The sequence below is a fragment of the Brienomyrus brachyistius genome, chromosome 6, assembly GCF_023856365.1.
Source record: "Brienomyrus brachyistius isolate T26 chromosome 6, BBRACH_0.4, whole genome shotgun sequence".
Taxonomy (NCBI): Eukaryota; Metazoa; Chordata; class Actinopteri; order Osteoglossiformes; family Mormyridae; genus Brienomyrus; species Brienomyrus brachyistius.
In genome coordinates, this window is record NC_064538.1 from 21,957,036 (window position 1) to 21,984,421 (window position 27,386).

Below are 27,386 nucleotides of genomic sequence, written 5' to 3' on the forward strand. Positions count from 1 at the left end.
ACTTTAAAATAAGCTAATTAGTTTGTAAAATGAGCTCAAATGTGTTCTTGGAAACTGATAAGCCTATATTAGATTTTAACAAGATAGCACTCATTAGCAGGAAAACCACCAACAACTTTTGACATGCCACTACAGTGTGACAGCAAGGCATAAAAAATGCATGTAATTTCGTTTTATGGGTGCAGTTGCCGCCATATTGAATTCTGCGATTTTTTCCCCCCGTATACCTATCTGGGTTTGATAGATTTCTATGATCATCAAAATGAAAACAAGGAAGTGAAGTGAAATGGTAGATATCTAGTTAGAGATTTTCTGGTTTACTTGGGGGAAACGGATATTATTTCGAAATTGATATATTGGATTCATATTTCTCAAACACACGAATTTTATTAGTGGTAAGTTTTATTTTTATTGCCGTTTTAAGACAGAAACTAACAAGGGTGTTTTTCCATAAGTTGTGTAAAGTGATTTGTGAGACCGCATATAAAAATTTACTGTTTAATAGTATGAATTTGAATTTATTTAAATGTTCAATATGAGCAAATGTATTTACTGTAGTACAATAAATGTATTATATTGTCTAGTCCGCTTGCAGTCTCATAAACACATATTCCTCAGTTATTTTCCCAGAATGGACGCCGAACAAAGAAACAGACTCCAAATTAAAAGGTCCTGTCTTGTAAAAGACCTGGAACCTTCGAAGCTCTATGATGGACTGTTGGCAAGGGGGGTCTTCACGCAGGATATGATTGAGGAGATACAGGTACGGACAGTGATGGAAATGGTGGGCTAGTCAATTTTCAAACTAAAGTAAAAGTAAATACGCATCTCAAAAATGTTACTCAAGTAAAAGTCATCCAGTGAGTACATTACTAGTCAAGTTTTTAAAAATATTCAAGTTTCGAAAGTAGAAAGTAGTACACTTTCAAATCGATTGAAAAGCAGCCTATTCTATCAATACAAGATCTCGATGAGAAATTAATGCAAATCTGGGTGAAATTTTTTTTTGAGATGTTGCGAATGTAAAGTGGAAACCATGCCATGACAAATGTGCACCATAATCAAAACTAAAGGCGGCCCAACAGAATATTAAATTATGCAACTTTTTTTGGCCAGGCATTGTACTTGTAGGTAATTTGCACCTCTGGGTGTAAAAGCAGGAATATGCCACCATTTATAAGCTAAATGTATTATGTTCCGACATTGATTCAACTGATTCTTGCTTTGTTTTATTTAAGTAGCTTGTGTATGATTTATCCTTGATGTTTTCTTAGTGTGCCGGTACGCGTCGAGAGCAGGCCCGGAAACTTTTGATAGACTTGGAAACTCGTGGAAAACGTGCCTTCCCAGCGTTCCTGGAGTGCCTTCGTGAGGCGGGGCAAGAAGATCTAGCCATTATCCTACAGAATGGGACCTCATCCCATTGCCCTCCGCCTGTTACTATTCCCGCACCAGTTTGTGAGTGCTAGCTTTTATGTCTAGTCAAGTATGAGGGTGTCCAGATGATTGGAATGGACGTCAATTTTAGGAGAATTATTTTGCAATATTGCTGTAGTCGATGCTGTAGGAGAGAGCTTGATAGTGGGGGAGGGCGAAACTTAAGTGAAATGCAAAGGGGAATGAAGAAACCAAAATATTGGGGGGTACACCCCCCACTCCTCAGTACCTGTGCTGCACTTGTAACCTCATCGAACATGTTGTTTAGCGCATCTGTAAAATATACTATACTGTTATACAAGTAAATAACTATACAGTCATGTATTTATTGTTTTATATGCAATATTTGTTTGATAGACATGCCCAGCGATGCCAGAAATCACGACAGAGGTGATGGGGAGGTGATGAAGGTCCCACCCATGACGAGTGTCATTCCTGCTCAGAGTGAGTGTTCATTTATAGAACAGAGACTTTTATTGTCATATGTACAGAAAACGGGGAGTTTCACCGTACAATGAAATTCTGACTTTGGACATCCTCCTTTCACCACGGAAAATAGAATAAGAATATAAATTAACATAAATAGGTAGGAAATAAACTTGAAAGGGGTGTCTGTGCGTTTTCGGAGGTAGAAGTGGTGTTTATAGTGCAAAGTCATTCACAAGCCTAATTGCTTGTGGGTAGAAACTGTTTATCAGTCTTGTTGTATGGGACTTCACACTTCTGTAGCACTTTCCTGAAGGTAGAAGCATGAACAGGCTGTGCTGGTGGTGTGTATTGTCCCTGATGATGTGCTGGGCCCTCCTGATGATGCTAGTTTGGTAAATGTCCTGTAGTGGGGGGAAGGCTGCTCCAGTGATGGACTCTGCAGTTTTAATCACCCACTGGAGAGCTTTGCAGAGCAACTTCCACACCAGACTATGATGGAGCTGGTGAGGACACTCTCAACGTTACCCCTGTAGAAGTTTCTTAGAATTTTGGCTGGCGTGCCAAACTTCATTAATCTTCTCAGAAAGTTCCATAACTTTCTCAGTCATTGTTGGGACTTCCTGGTGATGTGCTGTGTGCTTTGAGTCTAGCTGAGATCCTCATTGATGTGTACGCTGAGGAGTTTGAAGATTTTCACCCTTTCCACCTCCGCCTCGTCTATGTGCAATGATGCGTGCAACTTCCTATTCCTCCTTGGGTCCACAATCATCTCCTTGGTTTTATCTGTATTGAGGGAGACTTTGTTTTCATGACACCAGTCCACCAGATCTGAGGGGGTTCCTGTGCTTACAGTTCATTGTGCTGTACGTGCAGCCAGCGACTCTGACTGACTGGCTCTGTCCGTTAGGATGTCTAGCACCCAGTTACAAAGGGAGGGTGTCAGACCAAGGGCGATCAGCTTTGCAGAGAGTCTGTGGGCGATGACAGTGTTGAATGCTGAGCTGTGATCGATAAACAGCATCTTCACATTGGTGTCTTTGCCCTCTAGGTGAGTGAGGGCCATGTGTATAGCCGTTTTCACTGCGTCGTCTGTGCACCGGTTCCATTGGTACGCAAATTGTAGTGGGCGTGGGATACCAGGGATGGTCTCCTGGGTATGGGCCATGACAATCCTCTCGAAGCACTTCATTACGATCAAGGTTATTTCCACCGGGCGATAGTCATTCAAGCAGGTCATTGTGCCTTTCGTGGGGAAAAGCATAATAGTGCAGGACCTGAGACAGGACGGCACTCAGGCTTGCATGAGGGACAGGTTGAACCTGTCTCTCAGCATGTCAGCCGGTTCCACAGAGCAAAACCTGAGTACGCACTCTGGGACGCTGTCTGGGCCTGCTGCTTTTCCCGGGTTTACTTTCCGCAGAGCCTCGCGCATCTCTGCGGATGACATTAGATCAAGGTCAAGATAGGTCAACATACTTTATTTGTAGCATACATAGTAATACATGTAGTGAAACGTATACTGTACGACCCTTAGACCGTGCGAATGAAAAACTGCATAACAAACGACATGATTTGTTTCAGATCCTGAAGACTCCAGACTGACTAATATTAAACAGGACCCACTTCAGGTAATTGCATAAGTTTTAAGCTTCATCTGCTTTGATAGATTTGTTTAAATAAATTCAGATGATCAATAAATACTGATTATTTGTCTACTGTCATAACCTGTCCAAATCCTACCCATCATCCATCCTGAGGTTTGATATTGTGATTTTGCCGGCCTGCATCCCAATGCCACCCTCACACGTGGATGTTTTCCTTTATTCTATGGGAAAATACTTTCAGACACACAAAGGTGTTTTATGTTTAATCCTCTCCTGTTATTTAGTTATATTATAAGACAGATGAGGGGGATGTTACAGTAGCTGAGGTCTAAAACTTGCCTTAAATGCAGTGTTTCTTTCCCATCCTTCAGAGTTACAAGATAGATGCCAGCCCGTGTGGTCTCTGTTTGATCATAAATAATGTGAAGTTCTTACCTGAGTCTGGCTTGAAAAATCGCAGCGGTTCCAACATAGATTGTGATAAACTTGAAAAGCGATTCAAATCCTTGAACTTCATTGTTGATGTTCAGCAGAACCTGAAGAACAAGGTTAGTCGGTTTCCTATTGCTGTGTGTGACAAAGCATTACCTCATTGACTGATTTGCCCAGCATTTAAAACACGTGTTTCCCAGGAAATACATGATTTGGGACCAGTTCACAACTGAGACACTTTGCTTGTTAAGAAAATAACACAGAACTGTTTATTGGATCTTTTTCAAACTTTGCGGAGGCATTGTATGTATGATGAACTGGGATTGATTAAATTTTGAAACAGATCTCCCCAAAAATGAAGCACCATCATATAGGCATTGGGGAAAAATATGGTAGTTTCAGAATGTGATCTCATAACTCACAAAAACTCAAAAAGTATTTGACAGACATTTTCAACCTTTGTGGACTTGTAATGCCACATAAATAGCCTGACTCTGTACTTGGACCCCCAAGCCTTGCTCTCATTTGTGCGTGTGTGTGTGCGTGTGTGTGTGTGTATGTGTGTGCGCACATGCATATCTGAAAAGGAGAGCAATTAATCACATTTAACCTTTCTGAACGTAAGTTCAGCCATTAGGCGAGATAAAGTCACTTGCTCGCCAGCAAGGAATTGGTATACATTAAACAACAGAGCCAAAAGCTAAAAAGACTGATTGATGCCTGAATACTGTTCTTGTTGATTCTAGCTAATCCTGTGTATATACTGTGTGTTCATTTTTGTTCACTTTTTTATTGTACGAAAGAGACGTCGGTGAATTCATGCAGTTAAGTCGTGAAATGTGAGGATTAGACTTTGCATGTGTCCCATATATTGCGCATTTATCACGTATTATAAAATGCTGTGTTCAAAATTCCTTTATTTTTGGGGTGCCAGTCCATCACAGAGTACATATATATACACTCTCATACACCCTAACTTCATGTCTTTAAACATGCTGTCCCATCATGTTTTAATCCATTTTTAATGCAAATGTTTATACAATATACATTTCTTTTTCCAGCAAATAAGGCAGCATTTGTCAGCTCTTTCTAAAAAGGACCATTCAAATTATGACTGCTGCATTGTGGTCATTTTGTCTCATGGCACTGAGGTAAGGTCAATGCCCTCAAAAATACTTTGTTATTTTTTCATCTTTTGAATGAACTAGACGACAGTGGCCTTCTCTGTGTCTTTGGTTGTCTTTTAACCTTCTTACACTCTACCTGAGCTCTATGTGTGCTTTTGCCTTCAGGCAAGTCACAACCGCTTCCCCGGTGCTGTGCATGGAGTGGACGGGCCTGCAGTTCTAGTTGAATCTATTACCAATTTCCTCAATGGGGAGCAATGTCCATCTCTCCAGGGCAAGCCCAAGCTCTTCTTCATCCAGGCCTGCGGTGGAGGTAAGCTGAGCCAGATCAGGTGGCACCTTACCTTAACTGTCCTTCTTGGACCCAGTTAACGTTTCTCATTGAATCACAATGAATAGCAGGCAAAGGTGTCAGAGGTGCATAGACATCCTGGCAGATTCAAAGGGCCCAGTGCTTGACAGGGGCCCCAAAACCTATATTTAGGGGCCCCACCTAGCAAGGTCTGCTGAGGTCCAACATCATTGATTGGATTCTGGTACAGTCTTGAGTTTTTGCTGCTGTTTTTTTTTTTTTTTTTTTGAACCACTTTACTATTAAGTGATTATTTGTTTTACGTTTTGATTTCACATATCTGGAGAGCCTCTTCACTACCTGAAGTAACTGGAAAATTGTTTTTGCACAGTTATGTATGCTGGCAGTGATGATTAATATTTTCAAGCCTAAGATTTCTTGCCACCTGTCTGTCATTTTAGCTCCTGGTATTTAAAATATTTCCTAGATAATATTCCCCGTTATACATCATGTGCATTTGCTCAGCATTTATATATTCCAAAACATTGTTAGTTTTGTTTATTTTTATTGATAGTTTGTCTCTTACCATCTGCTACTTGTAGTCCTATAGTGTATTTCCTACAGGAAAGCATCATACTAACCTCAGGCATCATGTGCCTTTGAAATGCTAGGCTTCTTCGGTTAGATCTTATAGTGAGGAAAAAAGGCAATGAAATAATGCGTTGTAGCATTGATGTACAGTGTAATTGATACTTTATTGATCCCTCTGTGGGGAAATTGTCTTTACGCCTCCCTCAGCTTGCTCCATGTAGAGTAAGCTGTCCGCGAAGGGCTGCCACCCGCAATGGTGCCCAGGGAGCTGGGGGTTACAGGCCTTGCTCAAGGACCCACAGACATGCTGTGGCTGGGTTTGAACCTGTGACCTGCTGCTTACAGGCACACAGGCTTAGCCCACTGCACCACACGCTGTCCCCAAAGTTATTTTATATCTGTGATATAAAGTAATTGTGAGAGTATTAGCCATGTTGGAGCAGTATACATAGAACATCCGCCCACGTGCTCCACCAGATAAAAGAGACACAGGATTTGAAGTGTCCCCTGAAGAGGCCGGGCCATCCCTCGGTGGGCTGGATGAGGAAATGGACGCCATTCCCACATCATCCAGCAGTGACTCCGTCAGCGCGTCAGATGAGATTGATGCCCGCACAACACTGCCAGTACCCAGTGACATCCTGGTGTCGTACTCTACTTACCCAGGTATGAGTGTCTACCCTCTACAGCTTTCATCACATCCTTAGTAATGTTGCCTGAAATGATATCTATTTAGTAGTAATATACAGTATTGGGGGGGGGGGGTTGCCAGCACCATTCATAAAAGTATCTTTTGCTATTTAATGTGTTTCTCTCATGATACAAATGAAACAGATAAAACAACTTAAGGTCATATTCCTTATCTTTCTTTATGAGTCTATACATTATTGAGGCCAGTTTCCTGCACATGCAGAGCATGAACACAAAACATATGCTTAAGACTGTAGTCCTATATCATCCTAAACAGTGCCAGTTTAATTTACCTGATGAAATCTTTATCACGTTTTTTTTTTTTTAAATCTTTTTTGCCTTTCACATTGTGACTATTGCATGTGTGCCCATGAAGATGTCAAGAGACGACATAGCAATGAAGAAATTTCATGTATCAAGGGATGACTGAGTAGTCTCAGTACATTTTACAATGAACAACATTGTATCATGTACCTATACATGACCTGTAATGAGAACAAAAATTGTTAGGAAATATCTTAGCATATTGCGGCTACTCACCGTGCTTGCTCGGTACTCAGTTTGCAACTTGTGAACTGTTTCTGGAATTTTTACCATGGATATGGGGTCTCACTGTATTACAGTTTGAGGATTTCAGCAAATCATCATCTGTATGTAGCAGTGGCATAGTAACATAGGAAAACGAAATGCAAATGTCTCTCAAAATGAGTATTGCCGCTTAAGACATGTACATGATATTGGCTGCTACTGCAGGGTATGTCTCATGGAGGGACAAGGAGAAAGGCTCCTGTTACGTGGAGACCCTGGACCAGATCTTGGCAGAGCATGCAGCAACACGTGATCTGGTTACCATGCTGACGATGGTGGGTGTCTCTCAGGAACGACTAACTATGGATCTGTCTTTGCCAAAGTCTCTCATAGCATTATCATTCATTAGATTTAACTTCTGTTTTACTGAAGGGTGCAACTTTCAGTATTCATCCATATTGCAGGAATATAATGCGGATAGGCTTGCTGGGGGTCTGAGACACTCTTCCGCAGTGTTGTTTTAGTTTTGTTTTTTAATTTCATTTTTATATTTTTTTTCCATTTGAAATCTGGTATGGTGTTAGTTACTTTTTAGTGTCGTTTTATTGCTTTTATTTGAAAGATACATTTATGTTTAGTTTTTATATATTTTAGTTTCAGCTACAGTTTCGGTAAATTTGTAGGGATAGACTGAAAGTTGTAAGACGTCTCAGCTACTAAAAAAATGTGATGTTTTGGCTATTTTTAAGGTTCAAGTGCATTGTTCTGTCATGGAGAAAAAAGATGAAAAAATCTGTACTTTACTTAGAACTGAATGAAACGTAATGAAACGGGTAAATGATTAGCTCTTTGCATAGTTGCTGCCATTATGGTCTCTATACTAAATTAACCTCACTTTCTTCACTTCATCTGTGTACCCAGGTCAACAACAAGGTCTCACAGAATTCTGCTAAGGGCATCTACAAACAGATGCCTGGCTCCTTCAATTTTCTGCGAAAACTTCTCTACTTCCAAAGTTCTTCCCAGGTCCACAGTTAGCGACCCCATGGAATGGCCCAGGACATTTCTACAATGCTGTTTTTCCTCAGTTCAGTACAGATAGAACTTCAATTACGGATTTGACTCATATTCTGGGATTTTACAAATCTTTGTTTTCTATGTGCTATATTCTTCGATGTGTGGATTATGAATTTACGGTATAATAAACGTACAAAGCCTTATTGGTTAGTAGAGTAACACTGTCATTTATGATGTACCTAATTATTTTGCTTCACTGAAACGTGCTGTGCTGTGTAACAATCATGGGCTAATGATGGATAAGCCATGGAATGAGGAATATGAGCTGATGACCAGTAATGGTATAATTGTTAATGAAATGTATTTTACAATTGAATTTGCTAACCCAAGCTATCTTGCATGGAATTGGTTTCAGTATATATTATATATATATCCATCCAGGCAAGCAGATTTCAGGCAGTCCACAGAAATGCGGTCCAGGTTACTCCCAGTATCAACAACAAATAACTTGTCCCCAGCTTTGAGGTGTCCCACAGAAAGCATCATATCACAAAAACGTATAACCAAATGACACTGACAAATTGGAAGACTGCTGACTAAGGAACTACATGGGAGTGGGGCAAAGCCAAGAAGTCACCCGGCGCCTGTTATGGTTGTATGTGATCAGGTCAGCCAACAAGGATTGAAAGTTGACCTTGGGAACCATCCTGAGGTGCTGCAAGACCCACAAGACGATGGGGCACCAAAGCAAGCAATGTGTGTGCCGATGAACATCCGTGCCACATCTGCTGTCGATGTCAGCGATAGTGGGATAGCTTTGGTACGTCAGGCTGTCCTGTCAACAACTGTCAGGAGTTGAATGAACTTGTGAGAGCTGTGTTCAGTCCTCCAGCTTTTGTCCACATATCTTTTCAAGATAGTTTTGCTCCATTCTTATATCACCCCATAATAGCAAAACGTCTTAACTCTCAATGTTTATATACAGTGGATATAAATATTGTACACAGCCCTGTTAAAATAACAGGTGTTTGTGATGCAAAAAATAAGACTAGGATAAATAATTTCAAAACGTTTCCCATCTTTAATGTGACCTATAACGTGCACAATTCAACTGAAAAACATTCAAATGTGTTTGGGGGAAAACATGAAAATACAAAATGTACAATAAGCTGGTTGCATAAGTGTGCATTCCTTTAAAATAATACTTTGTTGAAGCACCTTTTGATTTAATTACAGCATTCAGACTTTTTCGGTACAGACCTGTTTTATGATGTGCTTTTAAATAAAACAGACGACCATGGGTTCGATATAGCCTTTACTGTGCACTGGGGTTCTTCCATTAACACGTTTTACCGGGACTAATTTCCATACCACAATACCCTTCGACATGCGGATTAATCTAATTATTCTAATATCATGACAGACCTGCTATCAATTAAAGTCACTCTGATTAACCCGAATTAAACAACGTTTAGCTCCGACCAAGAAATTTGATTGGACAAGAGGCGTTCAGTGTGTGCGGTTATCAGAATATTTCACGTCAGACGTACAGGCTTTACAGGTGTATCTAACAACCGTCACACTGCCTCATATGCCACCAACACGGAGCCGATGTTGGAGTGATTGTTGTTTGGTGTCTTTTGAGAACTTGCCGGCGATTTCACCGGTTTCAAAAATGTACGTAGGCGGAAGTAAGAGTAAAGGAAATGTTCATATGTATTACGTTTTGTTCGTTTCATTTTGATGTGTTTCGGATTTGAAGTTTTTATGAGCTTCCGAACCGAAAAATGTTTTCAGAGTACGACTTGTTGCGGTGTCTCCACAACTGCATGTATCCAGTTTTGTCTCCTTAAAGACTCCCCGAATGTGTGTCTAAGTGAGTTTATATTCTTTTCATGACTTTTACCCCTGTCTGTTTAAGGATGCCGCAATAAAAGTGCCAATAACCGAACTCATGATCTCTTCCTCTAAAAGAGGCGTGTTTCCGACGGGAAGTGATGTTTTTCGTGACTGTTCGTGATGTTTTCATCGGAGTTCCGACTCGGAGAGAAATAATCGAACTCGCCAATATGCCCCGAAGAGAGGGTGGCCTATCTGTGTCTGAAAGGGAAATAAGTTATTACAGTACGGTCTACTGCAAAGTTCACCATTTCCTTCCTGAAGTATCACTTCGAGCCAGGAGCTTCCCAGCGAGGGAGAGGTATTCAGAGTTTTCTACGTTTTATACTTTGTTTTCACAGCGCCGCATTTTAGTTGTAATGGAAAACCTATAAAACAGGGAATGGGCTTATAGTAAAGAGGCGAGGACTTCCGAGCACCAAACGTATACTGGCTAGATTTATGGGTTACTTCCCTTATATGGTATACTGTTCCCATTCCTTTCACTTTCAACTACTATTGATATATTTCTTTATGTATTAACGCAGTTCTTACTGTACGTATACTGTACTTCGTTGTTTTTACCGTGTGTGTGTGTGAAAACAACGACGTACAGTATGTACAATGAAATGTATGTGCACATGTGCTATGCATGTCTTATAGTCTTTTTTTTTGGTCTGTTCTCTGCATTCTACATTGAGATCGACGAGAAAATCCGGAGTCAAATTCCATTTATAAATAAATATACTTGGCAAGGATAGTTGATACTACCGTTAAAACTTATGTACTTTTACGTTATTATATACTTTCTTAACATTCTCACCCAGCGTTAGATTTGTGTACTAACACCATTTAAGGATTTCCCCCCGATTTCTTTCACACTTACCAAAGGGGAAAAAAGATGCTGAAATATTCTAAATATAACGTTATCGATATCGATCATATAAGTATTCGAAATGTAATGAAGGGCTTAATATTGTTGTGTTGTGGAGTCCTATAACAGTAATAATTATTATTCATTCATTCATCTATATTTATTTATTTGTATGTTTTGCTGTATTCCATTATGTCCTTCTTTCCCACAGTGAAGAATGGAGTTAAAGTCAATTAATGACTCTGTTCTGGAGTCATGGAAGATGATTGGCAAAGGCGGATTTGGGCAAGTCTATAAGGCCAGACATAAAACATGGGGAAAAGATGTAGCTGTCAAAGTGTTGCATCAAAGTGACAGGTAATTACTTCCATTGATTACCTTGATTTAATTTGACTAATCCCTTATGTGATCATTTTGATAACCGAAAATCAAACCGTTTTTAAGTTAAAGTTTCAGAAACATCAAAATAGGAGCTTCCACACAATATTAATGCAATTGAAATGAAGTAGAATTTCAGGAATTTATTTTTTATTGTTATTATATTTGTAATTGGCGAAAACAAGACGATAATAAAAATATTATTTAAACAATAGAAACAGCTAGATCTTGGAGTCTAGCCAGTTTCAGGCTCATTCTCTTAGTAGCTGATACCCTAATGGACTTAAGCTGAATCTTCAGAGTAGCAACAATTAGTCTGAGGTCAAAATTCACAAACTGGGCACTTGTGTAGAGCCTGAAATTCTGTGGAAGCCTTCAGCATCTGTCCGCGAGGATCTGGTAGATCTTCAGAGCACCACCAGTACTGGAGTACCAATTCCAATGATGTTGCATCACCTTGGGGCCAGTGATTTACACCCCTAATTTGCAAACATTACCTCATTCATTGGGGCAGCGTGTTGCTCAGTGGGCTAAGCCTGTGTCCTTGTAATCAGAAGGTTGCAGGTTCGAACCCAGCCTCAGCACGTCTGCGGGTCCTTGAGCAAGACCCTTAACCCTCAGCTCCCTGGGAGCCGCTATGGGTGGCAGCCCTTCGCGGTCAACTTACTCCACAAAGAGCAAGTTGAGGGAGGCGTAAAGATAATTTCCCTACAGGGGATCAATAAAGTATCCTAGAATTTCCCAGAGGAACCTTCCCGAGGGATTAATAAAGATCGATTGATCTATCTAGCGATCGATCGATCTATCTATCAATCATTATGTGAAAGTTCTTTGTCTATTTTACTTGTGTGTATTTTGCTAAATATGAACAAGCTTTGCTCTTTTGATACATACGTAATAAATTTCCTTCGGTGTCATAGGCTCTTTCTTCCCAATGATTCCCATGCTTCTGTCATACCCCCCCCTATGCATACATTCTGCTTCTTCACCAGCTCGGCTTTGCAAAAGGAGGTGCATCTGATGTGCAAGGCAAGCAGTTTTCATGTAGTCCAGATCATCGGGGAGTACAGTGGCTTTCCTCCGGGCACTAAATCAGTTACCTCACTGCAAGGCTTGGTGATGGAGTGCATGGAGAGAGGATCTTTAGAGTCCCTTCTGAAGAACCTGGATGGACCTCCTCCGTGGCCCCTGGTTCTCCGCTTTGCACATCACGTGGCTGTTGGCCTGAATTATCTCCACAGTCTCACCCCACAAATGCTTCACCTTGACCTCAAACCTAGCAATGTATTGTTAGACAGCAGTCTCAACGCCAAGGTAAGTGCAGTAGTGGGGTAGGAATATCTAACAGTAGGGTCTTTATTGTTTGGGGTTCTTTATTGTAACAAGTATTGTTGACATTATATGAATAACTCTGTGTTTTATGTTATGTTATGATTTATGTTATGTAATGTCATAGTCCTATGCAGAGTATATAAATGAGAAACCTGCATTACCTTGTTGTTATTAACAATGCTGAGCAGAACAATGTCAAGACACACTTTTGGAACAGTTCTTATTATATTAATTATATTATTATTTATCTTTATGAAGTGCTTGCATTTTATGCTTTTGGAATTGGTTTCATTCAAATTCATGTCCTATCTGGAAAACAAGGTGAGTACTTAGGTTTGACATTATTAACTTACCTCTCACTATTTTTTATCTCTGTCCCTTTGCAGGTTACAGATTTTGGCTTAGCCAGGATTCTCAGCAGCACTTCTCTTTCCAAAAAAAGTGTAGGTGGTACAACTAACTACATGCCCCCAGAAGCCTTCAGTTTGTCTTACAAACCCAACCCTGCTTCTGATGTTTATAGGTACCATAAAGCTCGTACGACCAACTTCCACATATATCAGAATATTACTTTTACTTACATCAGTGACTTTCATGACAATAGCAAACCATTTGACAAAATAAAAGTACACAACTGACAGGCAGAAGCAGATTTGCTACTATGAACCAAGCAAGTAAAGCAACAATTGACAGAAAAACATATAACCAGATAATTCAAAGAACTGGACTGTTGTACATATCATTTTCATACTGAGAGTTAAATTGAGAGTTTTCTGTATCTCAAACGCTGTCTCTCTGTCTTTATTGTAGCTATGCTATACTTCTGTGTTCCATTGTCAAAGGAGAACAGCCCTATCCCTGTGAGTGCACAGCTCAGCAACAGGCACAAAGAAATGTAGATGTATTGACATGCCTGTGGTGCCGAATCTGATCACATTTGGGGGTGATCAGCCTCGCACAAGGGCTTGATAGCATCATCACCCTGCGGGCTTCAAGATTTAAAATGGCAACTTTCTGACCATGTGATCCTAATCCGCTGAGCCACATACCACTCCATTGTTCACGCTCTAAATAATTGTCTTCTCTCATGGCCTCCCATCTAGGCGCTGTATCCTCCGTGGTGAGGCTTTGTATTCCTGAAGGGGGTCGGCCTGATCTTAATAAACTGCCTTTCGGTAGTGAGGCAAAGGGACTGGAGGATGTACTCTGCCTCATAAGGAGATGCTGGGAGGGAGAACCTCAGGAAAGGCCCAGGATCTCTGGTAAGGGATTGGAGGTGTCATTCTTCCATTCCGTTAATTTGTCAGTCTAGCGATCATTCAGTTATTGTGTCTGAGAATTGTAGTGTCTTCATTTTGTTCATGAATGAAATTGTGTTCTGTTTTGGACATAGTTTGCATGCAAGAGACTGAAAGATTGCTGGAGCCACTGGAATATGAGGTCATCAATGCTGTCCATGAGGTTCTGACATCATTGGTATGTGCTGTTATCTCACTGTTTTGTGGATTATGGTAATCCTGTTATTCCCCCTAAATAAATCACATTTAAACTATTCATACACCATCAAGAGCAACAGAAAAAATCTACACAGCATGGTTGACTCATTATAGAAAACAAATCATAATACATATGTGTTTATTATCCTGGTGTTAGTGTAAAACTATGATAATATGCCTGTCAAAGTGTGTCAGCTCAGCCATGTCAGAACCTCTGCTAAAATCATCCTAGTATTTGCAGCGACAGTCCAGTGCAGCCATGTATTGTTTGACTTGGCCACTACCACACCTCATACAGCTAGTCAATCTGTCACTGACTTTTTAAACCAATATATTTAATTATTTAATCGAGCTGTTGTGAAATTTAACAAAATCATGGAACGGCTGAGGTGCCCCTGAGGAGAAGTTTGGGAACTGAAGCGGTGTTCATCTAGCCATCCAACTTGATATCAGTAACTTTTTAGAAAACAGAAGAAATTATTACTAGTTTTTATTGTGTTACTCTTAATTTGCACATGTTCTAATGTTAAATTGTGTTTTTTTGTTCTAAGCCAAAGTACACTTGCTACACAGATAAACAGCTTTAAACATTTCTTTGGACTGCCTAAGACTTTTGCACAGTACTGCATCACATTAGAAACAGATATAAATTTGTGTTTAATGTGAATAATGAATATATTTAACTTGCTGCCATAAATCACTTTATTATGTTGTCTCATCCATTTGCAGTCTCAGACTCGTGGAAAAAGTGTGTTCCCAACACCCCTGGATTCCCCTCCTGAGGCCACACCCCAATGTCCCCAGCCTGTCACTACTCCCACACCAGTTTGTGAGTGCAGGGGTTGCTGGCCTTTTCTTTTATATATACTGTTTTTATTTGGTGCTGGCCAGTATGGGGGTGTCTAGACAATTGTAATGGATGTCTATTTTAGAAGAACTGTTTTACAATATTGCTGTAGTCAGTACTATAGGAGAGAATTTGGGAGCACTTTACTTAAAGCAGTCATCACAATGTACATTCAAAAAATATTATAAACATGGCTATAATTATTTATAAAAAGGCATAACACATTATAGCCATATTCATTATGCATTATTAATGCTCTATGAAGCTGTCATCTATAATGCAGTATAGATACCTTTATAATGCATCATAATGGTCAATACATGAATTTATGGTTTGTTTATGTTTGATAGACATGCCCAGCAAAACCGTAAATCACGACAGAGGTGATGGGGAGGTGATGAAGGTCCCACCCATGACGAGTGTCATTCCTGCTCAGAGTGAGTGTTCATTTATCATTATGCATATGTAAATACTGCACCCTGCAATCATGAGAGTAGTACTCTTTAACTTGGTTATTAAGACTGTCACAGAGAATGACACAGGCAAAGGACAAGAGGGTTTAAATATTTATTAAATACTTTAGTAAACAGAAACTGCACAGCATTGGAATGAGGCCCGTTTCAGTTGACAGAAACACTCCCATACAAGAAAGTTCAATTAATTTAATTCAGTTTTACTTGTACAGAGCATTTCCACAAAATGACATTGCCTCGAAGCACTTTACATTATCCCTGCCCAAGGGCCCCGGAGCTGTTTGGATAATTTCAAGGTGTCATTTAGCCTAACTTCCCAACGGCTAGCCAGAGCCAAAAGAGGCCAGGAAAAACTCCCTACAAGGAAGATACATTGGGGGGAACCAGGACCAGCAAATTTCAAAAGCATGTTGCTGGATTTGAACCCAGGGTATGAGGAACTACAGGCAGTGCCCAGATTATGAGCATGAACATCGCAAGGAAGTGTGCTCGATCGTTTTTACAAACCATTGTATTTATCCCAAATTTTTTATATAATAGGCTTTGTGGCAGCCCGTCTCTTACGTACAAGTCCATAAATCAGGAGATTGTAACCCAGGGGCTGCCTGTAATGATGATAAAGTGTCAGAGAGGTTATAAAATATATACTAGTCATTCTTCACAAAAACTAAATAACAGTATGATTTGTTTTAGATTCTGAAGACTCCAAACTAATCAATATCAACCAGAACATACTTCCGGTAATTTCATCATCTTTAAGCTGTATCTGCTTTCATCCACTATCACAACTTGCACAACATTCATTCCAAGGTTTGATATTGTGATTCTGCTAGTTTAATCCCAATTTCACCCTCACACTTGGATATGTCTTCCTTAATACTAAAAATAAGAAGGCTTGGAGATAGTTGGACCCAAGGTGATTCAATTCATTTAATTGATTGATTGTTTTGATAACATACATTAACTTCACACATATGATAATTAGAATTGCATAGAACAGAAATAGAATAGTACATGTACAATGAGTCTGTGTTCTTCCCACTGATGGTATAAAAGATCAAACAAAAACTAGAAAGTAAATGGACATACAAATATCTCAAAACATTTCTTTTTGTTGTTGTTATTAAACAAGAAGAACAATCCAGTATAAATTGTCAAAAAACATCAAGTACTGAGCTGTATACAATAAAACAAACATAAAGCACGTGATTGGCCGCTTTAACCCAGGGTAAACTAGTGGTGTACTGGCAATGTGGAAATTTTGACTGATACCAGTAACACTGGTGAACAAATTTTACCTTTCTTTTTGTTTCACAAATTAAAATAGGTGAATGTTACATTATTGCAAGTATGTATATATATATATATATATATATATATATGTGTGTGTGTGTGTGTGTGTGTGTAATAGTGCTAAATTCAGATATCTAAACAGAATTTACCTATCACACAAGGATTTTGAGTGACAATTAAGCCTTTCGCAGGTAAAGGGATTGCTGTTTGTACCTGAGGTGTAAAACTTGCCCTAAATGCAGTGTTTTTCCAACCTTCAGAAATACAAGATGGATGCAAATCCATGCGGTCTCTGCTTGATCATAAATAATGAGAATTATTTACCTGAGTCTCACCTGACAAGACGCATTGGATCCAGAATCGATTTCGAAAAACTTGTAAAGCGATTCAGGTCCTTCAACTTCATCGTCGATGATCTGTGCGATCTGAAGGATAAGGTTAGTTGTTCTGCCATTGGCAGATTTATCCATCATTTACCACATCCATCCATTTTATGTAACCCTTTGTTCTATTCAGGGTCACAGGGGTCAGAAGCCCTAATCCCAGAGGTGTGAGGCAACAGTGCCAACCACTGCACCACCACACTACCCCATTTACCTCACACACTTCCTTATTTTAGTTCCTGAAAATTCACTACTAATGCTAGTTGGATTTCGTGTGAAATATTTGAGGTGAGGTGCAGTACTGCAACACAAAATGCATTTAGAATCCCCTTTTATTATTTAGTATTCCATCCATCAATCCATCGATCATTTAAACGTGGGGGCTCAGGAGTCTATCCCAGACAGTATGGGGCGCAAGACCAGGAAACACACTGCTTGGGATTACAGTCCATCACAGGGCACATTTAGACACGCACACACAGGTTGGTTAGTGTATCTTTGTAGGGACTCTCCATTCACTTCTGTGGGGAAAACTCTTATCCCTACCCATCCCTAACTATAACTTTTGGCATTTTTACTTTTTTGATTGTATTCACAGATCTTTGTGGGGACCTGAAAAATAACAAGGTTTTATCACATTTGGTCCCCCATAGTGTATTATAAAGCTCATCCACAGACACTCACACACACACACACACACACACACACACAATAGAACCGTATGGGTAATTTCAAGGTGTCGTTTGGACCGCAGTAACTGGGGGAAACTCAAGAGACTCGGGGCGAACATGTAAAGTCCTCATAGACAGCAGAGGCAGGATTCAAACCCTCAGTCCCTGAGTGTTGGGAGGCAACAGTGCCACCCCATAATTTAATTATATTATGTTTCATTTTATGGAATACAGTTTTAATGCAGATATTTATAACATATATACTCTCTTCTGTTTTTTTAAGGAATTAAGGCAGCAATTGTTATCCCTTTCTAAGAAGGACCATACGACATATGACTGCTGCATTGTGGTCATTCTGTCTCATGGCTCTAAGGTAGGGTGGCTCCTCCCACTTCTTGAGGTACAGCACTATGCAGAAGTCTTAGGCAGTCATAGAAAATGATGTTTCAAGAATCTTCACGATATGTCTGTCAAAATGTGTCAGCATAGCCATTTCAAAACATGTCCTAAAGTTACCACAGTATTTGCACTTACTATCCAATACAAACACTTTTTTTGTTTCTCATTATTAGCACACCTTGTTTGGCTAAACAATACCACACTGAGTTGCTTAACTGACTAATTAATTTATTAATTTGTTGGCGAAAATGAACAAATACATGGGGCACCCCTGAGGAGAGAGCTGGGAACCAATGCAGTGTCCACTGAGAAATCCAACAAGATATCAGTAACTTTTGGAGAACTGAAGAAATTCTTGTCATGCACTGACTGCCGAGAAAAATAGCTTTAAACATTTTCTTTGACTGCCTAAGAGTCAAAGTTCTGTACTGTAAGTCTCCCCCAAATATTAGTTTTCCTTCTCTTGCATGAACTAGGTGGCAGGAGCCCTCTCTGCTTCCTTCATTGTCTTTCAACCTTCTGAGGTGCTGAGCAAGTTCAGCATCAAAGCTCTGTTTTTATACATGATTGCGATTTTTCTGTCACAATGCTCGAACAATATATTTCTTTTATTAGCATTCCGAAATTGCTGTCCAATATTTAAACTTGATCAATATTTAAAGTTAACGGCACAGGAGCTACTACACTGGTGATGATGATGGCAGGCATCTTCCATAGTGAACGATGAGGGTTTGACTCATTTGCTACTGATATAAGAGTCTGTTATCAGAGGCCATTTATGGTTATTTGTGTTCAGGATCAGTAATCATGACATTTGCGAGGGGAAATGCATATAATTCTTACACAAGGGTTTTAGCATATGTATATAATTTTTCGCATCTTTTCATGATGAAATTTACACAAAGTACAAATGGCAATAAATTGAGGCCCCGAGTATTTTTTTTTTTACTTGGGTAGTATTTTAATGGATTACTTTTACAGTACTTGAGTAATATTTTGGTGTGGTATCTGTAATTTTACTTAAATATTAAAACTGAGTAATTTTTCCCAACGCTGAATTTTATCCATATTTAAAGTTAGCACTAGAGCTACAGATAAAAGTACTGAAATAATGGACATGATCGCAGTGGAAAATCAGCCATTGGTTCATTACCCACTTATAATAGGTCTAAAAGTACTGACATGGCAATGCAATATTATGGCCCATAAACCAGTCTTCTGTTTTCCACAAAATATAAAATGGTGTGATATTATTCCGCTACCTGTGTGCGAGTCAATGCTCTGCTCTCTGTAGACAGTAATGGACTGACCTAGTGCACCTCTTGATGCTTATCATGTGAAATCTCCCTTACACACCTTTTGAAATCTGTGCGTGTTTTTGTCTTCAGTCAGGCCAACACCTCTACGGTGCTGTACATGGAGTGGACGGGGCTACGGTTACCGTTGAGAACATTACGAGGTTCCTCAATGGGAATTCCTGTCCCTCACTCCAGGGCAAGCCCAAGCTCTTCTTCATCCAGGCCTGCACTGGAGGTAAGCTGAGCCAGATCAGTTGGCACCCTGTGCTTCTGTGTTGTTAAAGGAATATAGTCATTATAGTGGGGGTGGGGGAGGGGGGTGTAAGGCTGTATTGTAAAAAAGGTGTTGGAATTTAATAAAACCTTGGACCCAGCTGCTTTTCCCTCATTGAATCTCTTTGAATGGCAGCCAAGGATGTTGGGGGTCCATAGATACCCTAGCAGGTTCAGAGGTCCAGCACAAAAATCGTTCCCCCCACCCAACTGTTGACTGTTAACCAGCAACAGAAACATTCGCTCCTAACTACTTTGCATGATATAATAATTTGCTAAATATATTCATGTTTTACTGCTGTACTAGGGCACATCTAACATAATAAGTAAAACAATTGCTTTGTAGCCTTATACTTGCAAAAGAAGCCTCATAAATGTAGTGAAAAAAGCTAAAAGAACCGCCTAGTTACCAACAGTTTTCATATAATTACGAAGAGAAGCTTTGCAGTAGCGATGAAAACAAGTGACTTGTAATTTACACCGTTACTGCTTATCTGAATTTGCAGTTATTCATGAATTGAAGAAATGTATTTTTGTAGCATTTCCTCGGTGAAAACTCTCTCATATCACTTAATAAAAGGTTACAGCTCCTCAGTCAGTGTAAGCAAAACACAGACGTGCTCTTGTTTATTGGAGTTTTCATGTGTTCTGTTGACCCAGTAACAACTGTTGCATTATGGTATCATTATATAAATATCGTAACTGTTGTATAATGAGTTGTAACATATTGTTGTACAGTATAACAGGCATCTAAAGTGAGAGTATTAGCCATGATGCAGCACTATACATAGAACATCTGCTCATGTGATCCTCCAGCTGCAATAGACAAAGGAAGTAATGTGTCCCCTGAAGAGGCCAGCCCATCCCTCGCTGGGGTGTATGTGGAAACGGATGTCATTCCCACATCATCCAGCAGTGACTCCCTCAGCGCGTCAGAAGAAACAGATGCCTGCACATCACTGCCAGTACCCAGTGACATCCTGGTGTCGTACTCTACTTACCCAGGTATGAATGTCTAAGGCAGGGGTGCACATACTTTTTCAGCTTGCCAACAACTTATAGATCTGCCTACTATAAAAATGCAAAACGTATATTTATGTATAAAAATACAGATGCTCCTCTACTTACCAACTTTCAGACGGAGAGGAGAGTTCAAATTGGGTTCCTTCGGTTCCCGTTTCCCGTCCACAACATAATTTTTTTTTCTATGCAGCAAATCCGCTTAGTATGACTTCCGGCCCCTATTCCCACCACGCAGCAGCATAGCGTGCGTACTCCCAGCATCCTAGTTCTTTGTACTTGCGTATACGCACGTAAAATGATGTTGAATAACGACTTACGAACAATTTCATAACATTTAACATCCTGGGTTGTTCATTGCCTCGTGCCCATTGCTTCTAGGCTCTGGACCCCCCACGACCCATTAATATAAGCAGTTTGGAAGATGGATGGATGGATGGATGATTATTATTATTATTATTATTATTTATTTTCTTTTTGAGATAAAGCATTTTTGAATTGAACTGGGATTTTAGATCCTTCACCTTTCTCAGCTCGCTTTTTGGAGGGAAGTTAACGTCGTAGTTTTCCGTTCCACGTTTCCCAACTTCAGAATAGCAATGGCAGACTGACAGATGAAGCAAACGCACTTCGAATATGACATTGTGGAAAAAAAAAATTCCTCCTCCCATTCCGTATGGAAGTGGCAGGTTTTTGGCTTCTTACTTGGTCCGGCTCCCCCATTCATTTTTATACCCTCTCTTAAGTTTAGTAGAAGTAAATTGGAGGCGACTCGGTTGCTCGCTGGAGTTTGGCAGCAGCTGGCGCGGTTGATCGCGTCATCCATCCATCCATCCATCCATTTTCCAAACTGCTTATCCTACTGGGTCGCGGGGGGTCCGGAGCCTATCCCGGAAGCAATGGGCACGAGGCAGGGAACAACCCCGGATGGGGGGCCAGCCCATCGCAGGGCACACTCACACACCATTCACTCACGCATGCACACCTACGGGCAATTCAGCAACTCCAATTAGGCTCAGCATGTTTTTGGACTGTGGGGGGGAAACCGGAGAACCTGGAGGAAACCCCACGACGACATGGGGAGAACATGCAAACTCCACACACATGTGACCCAGGCGGAGACTCAAACCCGGGTCCCAGAGATGTGAGGCAACAGTGCTAACCACTGCACCACCGTGCCACCCGATCGCGTCATCCATCCTCTATTTTTTATTTTTTTTATGCCATGCGATCTACCCACTCTACCTTTGCGATCGACCAGTAGATCGCGATCGACATATTGGGCACCCCTGCTCTGAGTCGTATCAACTAACCCTGTCAGTGGCTTTTGTAGTGTCCAGCATGGAGGTGTTTTCTGAAATGCTGAAATCCTGATCTTGGGTTGCTAGTACTTGTTTAAAAGATATCAGTATATTTCTATACGGTTATGGTCAGCAACATAGGAAAACAAAGTACCAGTCATAGCCTATGTGATGCCCTAGGCAAGCAACACCCCCAACACTCCCTGTTCAAGGCAAAGTGAAATCCATTGACATGTCAGCACCTATGTCTTCTATAAGAATGACCTGCCCTAGTAACACGCAATGTAAATGTCTCTCAAAATGTTCTTGATATTGTTGCCACTGCAGGGTATGTCTCATGGAGGGACAAGAAGAAAGGCTCCTGGTACGTGGAGACCCTGGACCAGATCTTGGAAGAGCATGCAGCAACATGTGATCTGGTTACCATGCTGACGATGGTGGGTGTCTCTCAAGAAACAGAGACTAGGGATCTTCTTTTTTTTCCAGCATTACCATTCATTTCATTTCACTCAAGACTTTTACTGAAGGATGGCTTTCGTTTTAGTTGTTTTGTTATGAACGTGGGCAGGGAAAAGATGTGATGATGCACTTGTGGCTCAGAGACAAACATGGGTTTATTGAATTAAACAATGAACACTGGGGAACAACTCAAAATAACAGGACCGTGGGTCAAAACAAAAACAGGAAAAAACACAGATTAACAAACTAAAAAAAACCACAACTAAACACAACTAGGGAAAATAAGTAGAGCAGCATTAGCACAGGCACCTTATTCAATGACTGACCAAAGAACAAAGCAAAGACAAGCACTAAAATACAGTGGTGACTGGAGCTAATGAGGATTGACAGGTGTAGAACGTAAGACAAATCAACCAATCACAGAAGGCACAGGGCAACGGACAACAGCTGGGCAATTAACACAGGCACTGGCAACAGACATGGCAGCTGTGAAATAACTAATACTAATGAACAAAGAACTAAGAATCCTACAAGACCTAAAACTGAGAAAACGAGGAGATATTACACTAGAGAAACAAGAAAACAAAGTACAACCAAAGCACAAGCAAGACAAACCTCGAATTGGAAAACTCAAAAAGGAATAAAAAAATGCAATAAACACAAAATAACAGATGAAACTGGCCTTAACCACCCTTGAACCCATGACTATAGGCATCATGGATTCTAAGTGACATCTTCAACCCCCTAAGCTATACAGCCTGGGAAGCAGGGAAAGCACACAAAGGTGAAGGACAGAGGGTTAGGGGAGTCAGGATGACCAGCAGTCATCCTAAAGGGGAACGGGTACAGGAGGAGGGATCTGAGGGCCCCGACCTTAACAGATTTTAGTATAGTTTTATTTGTTTTCTTTTTAAAGATACATTTCTATTCATTTTTTATATATTTTAAGTTTCAGCAATTTTATTTGTAGAGATGGACAGAAAGTTGTAAGACTTAGCTACTTAGCAACTACAAAATGTTATGATGCAGTGTTAGCTAGTTCTAGAGGCAAAATACCGGATTATGTTTCCTCAAATGATTTCCGTCAAGGAGGAAAGAAAAATCATTACTTTAAATAAATACTATTAAAAAAGGTAATGAAAAGTATTTGATGTTTATTTTTATTATTCTGTTTAGGAATATTTATAGTTTATTATGTTTTTTATATTGTATTTCAGGTTACAAAAATATTTTCTTAAAGTTTTAGTTTCTAAAACTTCACCCTGTACTGGATAAGCAGTTGGAATGTGATACTGTTTTGTATACTGTGATAACGAGTAAATGAATAGCTTGGCATACTTGCTACCATTATGGTCCCTATACTAAATGCAATTAACCTCACTTTATTCATCCAGGTCAACAACAAGGTCGCACAGAATTCTGCTCTAGGCGTCTACAAACAGACACCGGCCTCCTTCAATTCTCTGCGAAAACTTCTATACTTCCAAAGTTCTTCCCAGGTCCACAGTTAGCGACCCCATGGAATGGCCCAGGACATTTCTACAATGCTGTTTTTCCTCAGTTCAATGCAGATAGAACCTGGATTATATTTTACTGCATCAGTATATTGGAGTCGGATGTGCAGGTTTCAGTGCTGTGGTAATCACAGATGAATAAGCCATGGAATGATCAGTGTGAGATACGAATAATGATTGTTTATAAAGTGCATTTTTAACTTACATTTTCTGATCCAGCTGACATATATTGAAATTGTCTTGGGGGGAAGGGTATTTTACCAGTGGCTTCAGCATTTGTCTGGGTATAACAATTTTCAGTTCATATTGTATAAATGTAATATTTAGTGCTCTTCATTTCACTGAATGAGCTGCTCCATGGACAAGTAAAAGGATGATTTCAGGAAACTCTTGGCTGCAGTTACTTAGAATAGACGGCGTGTTCAGTTCCTCAGTTCTCTTTCATTCATGATCCTTTTGTAACTGAAATTTCTGTACGATTCATGTCTAAACCTGAACTTTGTCACATTCACTTTATGCACTACTGCACCTACACATTATAGTAGGACACGCTCTCATGTACTGACCACTTCCTTCCTTAGGATCTGTTTTGTACCAACTGGGCAGATATATAGATACGTTTGTACGTTTTTTTTTCCACTTTCTGTTTTATCCCTTATTTAATATTTTGATTCTGTATTACACTGTTGAGAGATTACACTCTGGCTCATTGTTCTATTCGTCTTCTTGATCTTCAATACAAAGAGCACAAAATTACGTATGTTGATAAATAAGGGTGGAACAGTGTGACTGCTAATTACTGAGTGCTTGGTTTTAGGTAGCTTGGCTATTAATAGTATAGGCACTGAATACTGTGCAATTATGGTTGCCAGGATTGAGTGTGGTCCTGTTGGGAGAAGGTTTTATACAGTCTTTGTTTGTAAAGTAGTGCCCAGGGAGCTGGGAGTTAAGGGCCTTGTTCAAGGACCTACAGATGTGTTGATCTTGAACCAAAAACCTTGTGATTACAAGCACACAGGCTTAGCCCACTGAGCCACACAATGCCTCCCAATTACTTGCGGAATTAGAATCAAAAAAATTTTTTCAATCCTGGATGGAAATTTCTTTATTAGGAAGGCAACTACAGAGCGATAGTTATAGATAAAAAGATATAAAAAAGATATAAACCAATATCCTAAGGCACTGAGTTTAAGATGATTTGTTGCCAGTAGGTGGCGATAGTGAAGCAAAAATATGAGCACTAACTCAAACCTTTTTAAAACAAGAAATCCCACGCTAAAACATAATGTAATAACACATTTTCAAAATAAATTTTAGTAATTTGTAAACTCTAAATTTTGTAACTTCTGTAAACTGTCAAAAGAAACAATTTAATTCCCTGTCAATACCAGTGATTGCACTTATTTCATGTTCCTTAATGTTAGTAAGAATAATAACAGGTTGCATTTATATAGCGCCTTTCACAATCCCAAGGTTGCTTTACAAGAGGGGTAGAAAAAAACAATAATCAGGAAGAGACAGTAGAGAAATGTTCATGGAAGAGAAATGTCTTTAGTTCAGATTTTGAAGGAAAAGCAGAGATTGTGGAAGCGAGTGCCGTAGTTTTGGAGCCATGGCAGTGAAGGACTCTGCCCCCTATGATGAAAAGTCTGGTACATGGGACAGCGAGGAGGTTATTTAAAGATCTGAGAGAGTGAGAGGGTGAGTAGGGAGGAGCGAGGTTATGCAGAGCTTTAAAAGTGAGAAGCATGTTTTGAATTTGATCTCAGACTGAACAGGTAACCAGTGTAGCTGAGAGAGGATGGGTGTGAGCGGATTGTTTGGTGTGAGTGGGAACTCAAGCTGCTAAGTTCTGAATATACTGAAGCTTTTGTGTAGATTTTGCAGGGAGGCCATGAAAAGGGAGCTGCAGTAGGCAATAAGGGATGTAATGGATGCATCTACCAGAGTAAGGGCATGAGTACTGGACAGAAATGGGCGTAGACAAGCAATGTTATGGAGGTGAAAGAATGAGATTTTGGACAGGGATTTTACAGTATGTGAAGATCAATGTTAATGATGTGTTCTACAAAAACTTCCCGTTCTGAGTTTAATAAGGGTATGTGAGTCACAGAAAGCAGTGTTGCGTTTGGTAGTGGAGCATGGTGCTTCCAATGGAGAATTCCAGTTGTTAGCTCTGGGTAGAACTTTCCAAATGCATAAATTCTAACTTGATATTTGCCTGAGCGTGACATCTCCTTCTGGAGTTCTGTAGCTGGACAATCAAGAATTTGCTGTGTAAGTTGTTTTGCATTACAGCAAATACTATGTTTGCAGAATGAAAACTGCTTTACAATTCGGTCCATCAGTCACCCTCAAGTGATAACAGACACATTTGTGTTTTGTTGGCCTTCAGTCACTGGTCCTGATATCTAGTGTTGCAGTGAATGGTTTTTAATTGCACGTTTCACCTCAGAGGTCACTGATACCCTACAATAAGTGTCCTCATAGAGAAAGTCCTGCAACTACAGCACTGTTGTCTCAGTAGACAACCATCAGCACAAAGGATTCCTCAAGTGGTGCTTTATTCTGGGCAGACAGGCTGGGGCCCCCCATGGCACTAGCGCAGATAAGCAGAATGGAAAGACACGATTGGACAAAGCGGAAATGCCGGGGGGGGGGGGGGGGGGGGGCAGTCTAAGACCAGCGTAGTCAGCATCCATTCCATGATTTCATACTATTTATCTTATCCTTCTGCCTGCACTGAGAAACATAATCCTTTTTATTTTATTTTTTTGTGATCTTAGATATCATAGCCTTTTATAAAATTCGCGTGCAGTTGCCCATCCAGATTCACAAATTTGATATTCACCGTTCCAATTATTTGCGAGTTGGCCATGAATACTTCAATGGGAATATTTCTGGACGGGTTCAGCACGAACGTATAAACAATACTGAAAATGATCCTGTCAGCACTGTTGCCTCACATCTCTGGGACTCTGGTTTGTATCTTTGCCATGGCTCTGTGTGTGTGGAGTCACATGTTCCCTCCGTGTCGTCATGGCGATACCTCCCGGTAATGCAACTTCCCCCCACAATCCAAAAACATTCTGAGGTTAACTAGAGTTACCAAATTGCCTCTGTGAGTGAATGGTGTGAGTGAATGGTGTGAGTGAATGGTGTGAGTGAATGGTGTGAGTGAATGGGTTGTTCCCTGCCTTGCGCCTGAAGCCTCTGAGGCACCTGGGATTGGCTCCAGACCCCCGCGACCCTGAGCAGGAGGAGCAGTTACAGAAACTGGATGGATGGATGGATGGATGGATTTCGATAACATAAAATCATATACATCAATGTTTGTGGCATTTCATATT

General features: G+C 40.2%; 2 protein-coding genes across 2 annotated transcripts; both read left to right on the forward strand.

The window, feature by feature from the left end:
• Window positions 1-256: 256 nt before the first annotated feature.
• Window positions 257-8,357, forward strand: LOC125744640 (caspase-9-like). Its single transcript, XM_049016674.1, has 11 exons — window positions 257-395; window positions 619-763; window positions 1,275-1,458; window positions 1,795-1,881; window positions 3,448-3,494; window positions 3,842-4,018; window positions 4,964-5,053; window positions 5,195-5,342; window positions 6,390-6,578; window positions 7,356-7,465; window positions 8,052-8,357. Exons 2-11 carry the CDS (start codon window positions 632-634, stop codon window positions 8,166-8,168), a joined length of 1,281 nt encoding a protein of 426 aa, XP_048872631.1. The 5' UTR covers window positions 257-395; window positions 619-631; the 3' UTR covers window positions 8,169-8,357.
• Window positions 8,358-9,608: 1,251 nt separating this feature from the next.
• LOC125744639 (receptor-interacting serine/threonine-protein kinase 4-like) lies at window positions 9,609-24,733 on the forward strand. The gene is made up of 16 exons (XM_049016673.1): window positions 9,609-10,347; window positions 11,111-11,256; window positions 12,270-12,591; window positions 12,996-13,132; window positions 13,420-13,469; window positions 13,713-13,871; window positions 14,003-14,085; window positions 14,835-14,934; window positions 15,303-15,389; window positions 16,119-16,165; window positions 16,979-17,155; window positions 18,056-18,145; window positions 19,560-19,704; window positions 20,559-20,747; window positions 22,391-22,500; window positions 23,917-24,733. The coding sequence occupies exons 2-16, from the start codon at window positions 11,117-11,119 to the stop codon at window positions 24,031-24,033; spliced, it is 1,953 nt and encodes a 650-aa protein (XP_048872630.1). The 5' UTR covers window positions 9,609-10,347; window positions 11,111-11,116; the 3' UTR covers window positions 24,034-24,733.
• The last annotated feature ends 2,653 nt before the right edge of the window (window positions 24,734-27,386 follow it).

Coding starts and splice junctions, on each gene's coding strand:
- LOC125744640 (XM_049016674.1), top strand. CDS start 632: ATGGACGCCGAACAAAGAAACAGACTCCAAATTAAAAGGTCCTGTCTT. Junction 764..1,274: donor ATATGATTGAGGAGATACAG/GTACGGACAGTG, acceptor ATGTTTTCTTAG/TGTGCCGGTACGCGTCGAGA. Junction 1,459..1,794: donor TACTATTCCCGCACCAGTTT/GTGAGTGCTAGC, acceptor TTTGTTTGATAG/ACATGCCCAGCGATGCCAGA.
- LOC125744639 (XM_049016673.1), top strand. CDS start 11,117: ATGGAGTTAAAGTCAATTAATGACTCTGTTCTGGAGTCATGGAAGATG. Junction 18,146..19,559: donor TTCTGTCTCATGGCTCTAAG/GTAGGGTGGCTC, acceptor TTTTGTCTTCAG/TCAGGCCAACACCTCTACGG. Junction 19,705..20,558: donor CATCCAGGCCTGCACTGGAG/GTAAGCTGAGCC, acceptor GTGATCCTCCAG/CTGCAATAGACAAAGGAAGT.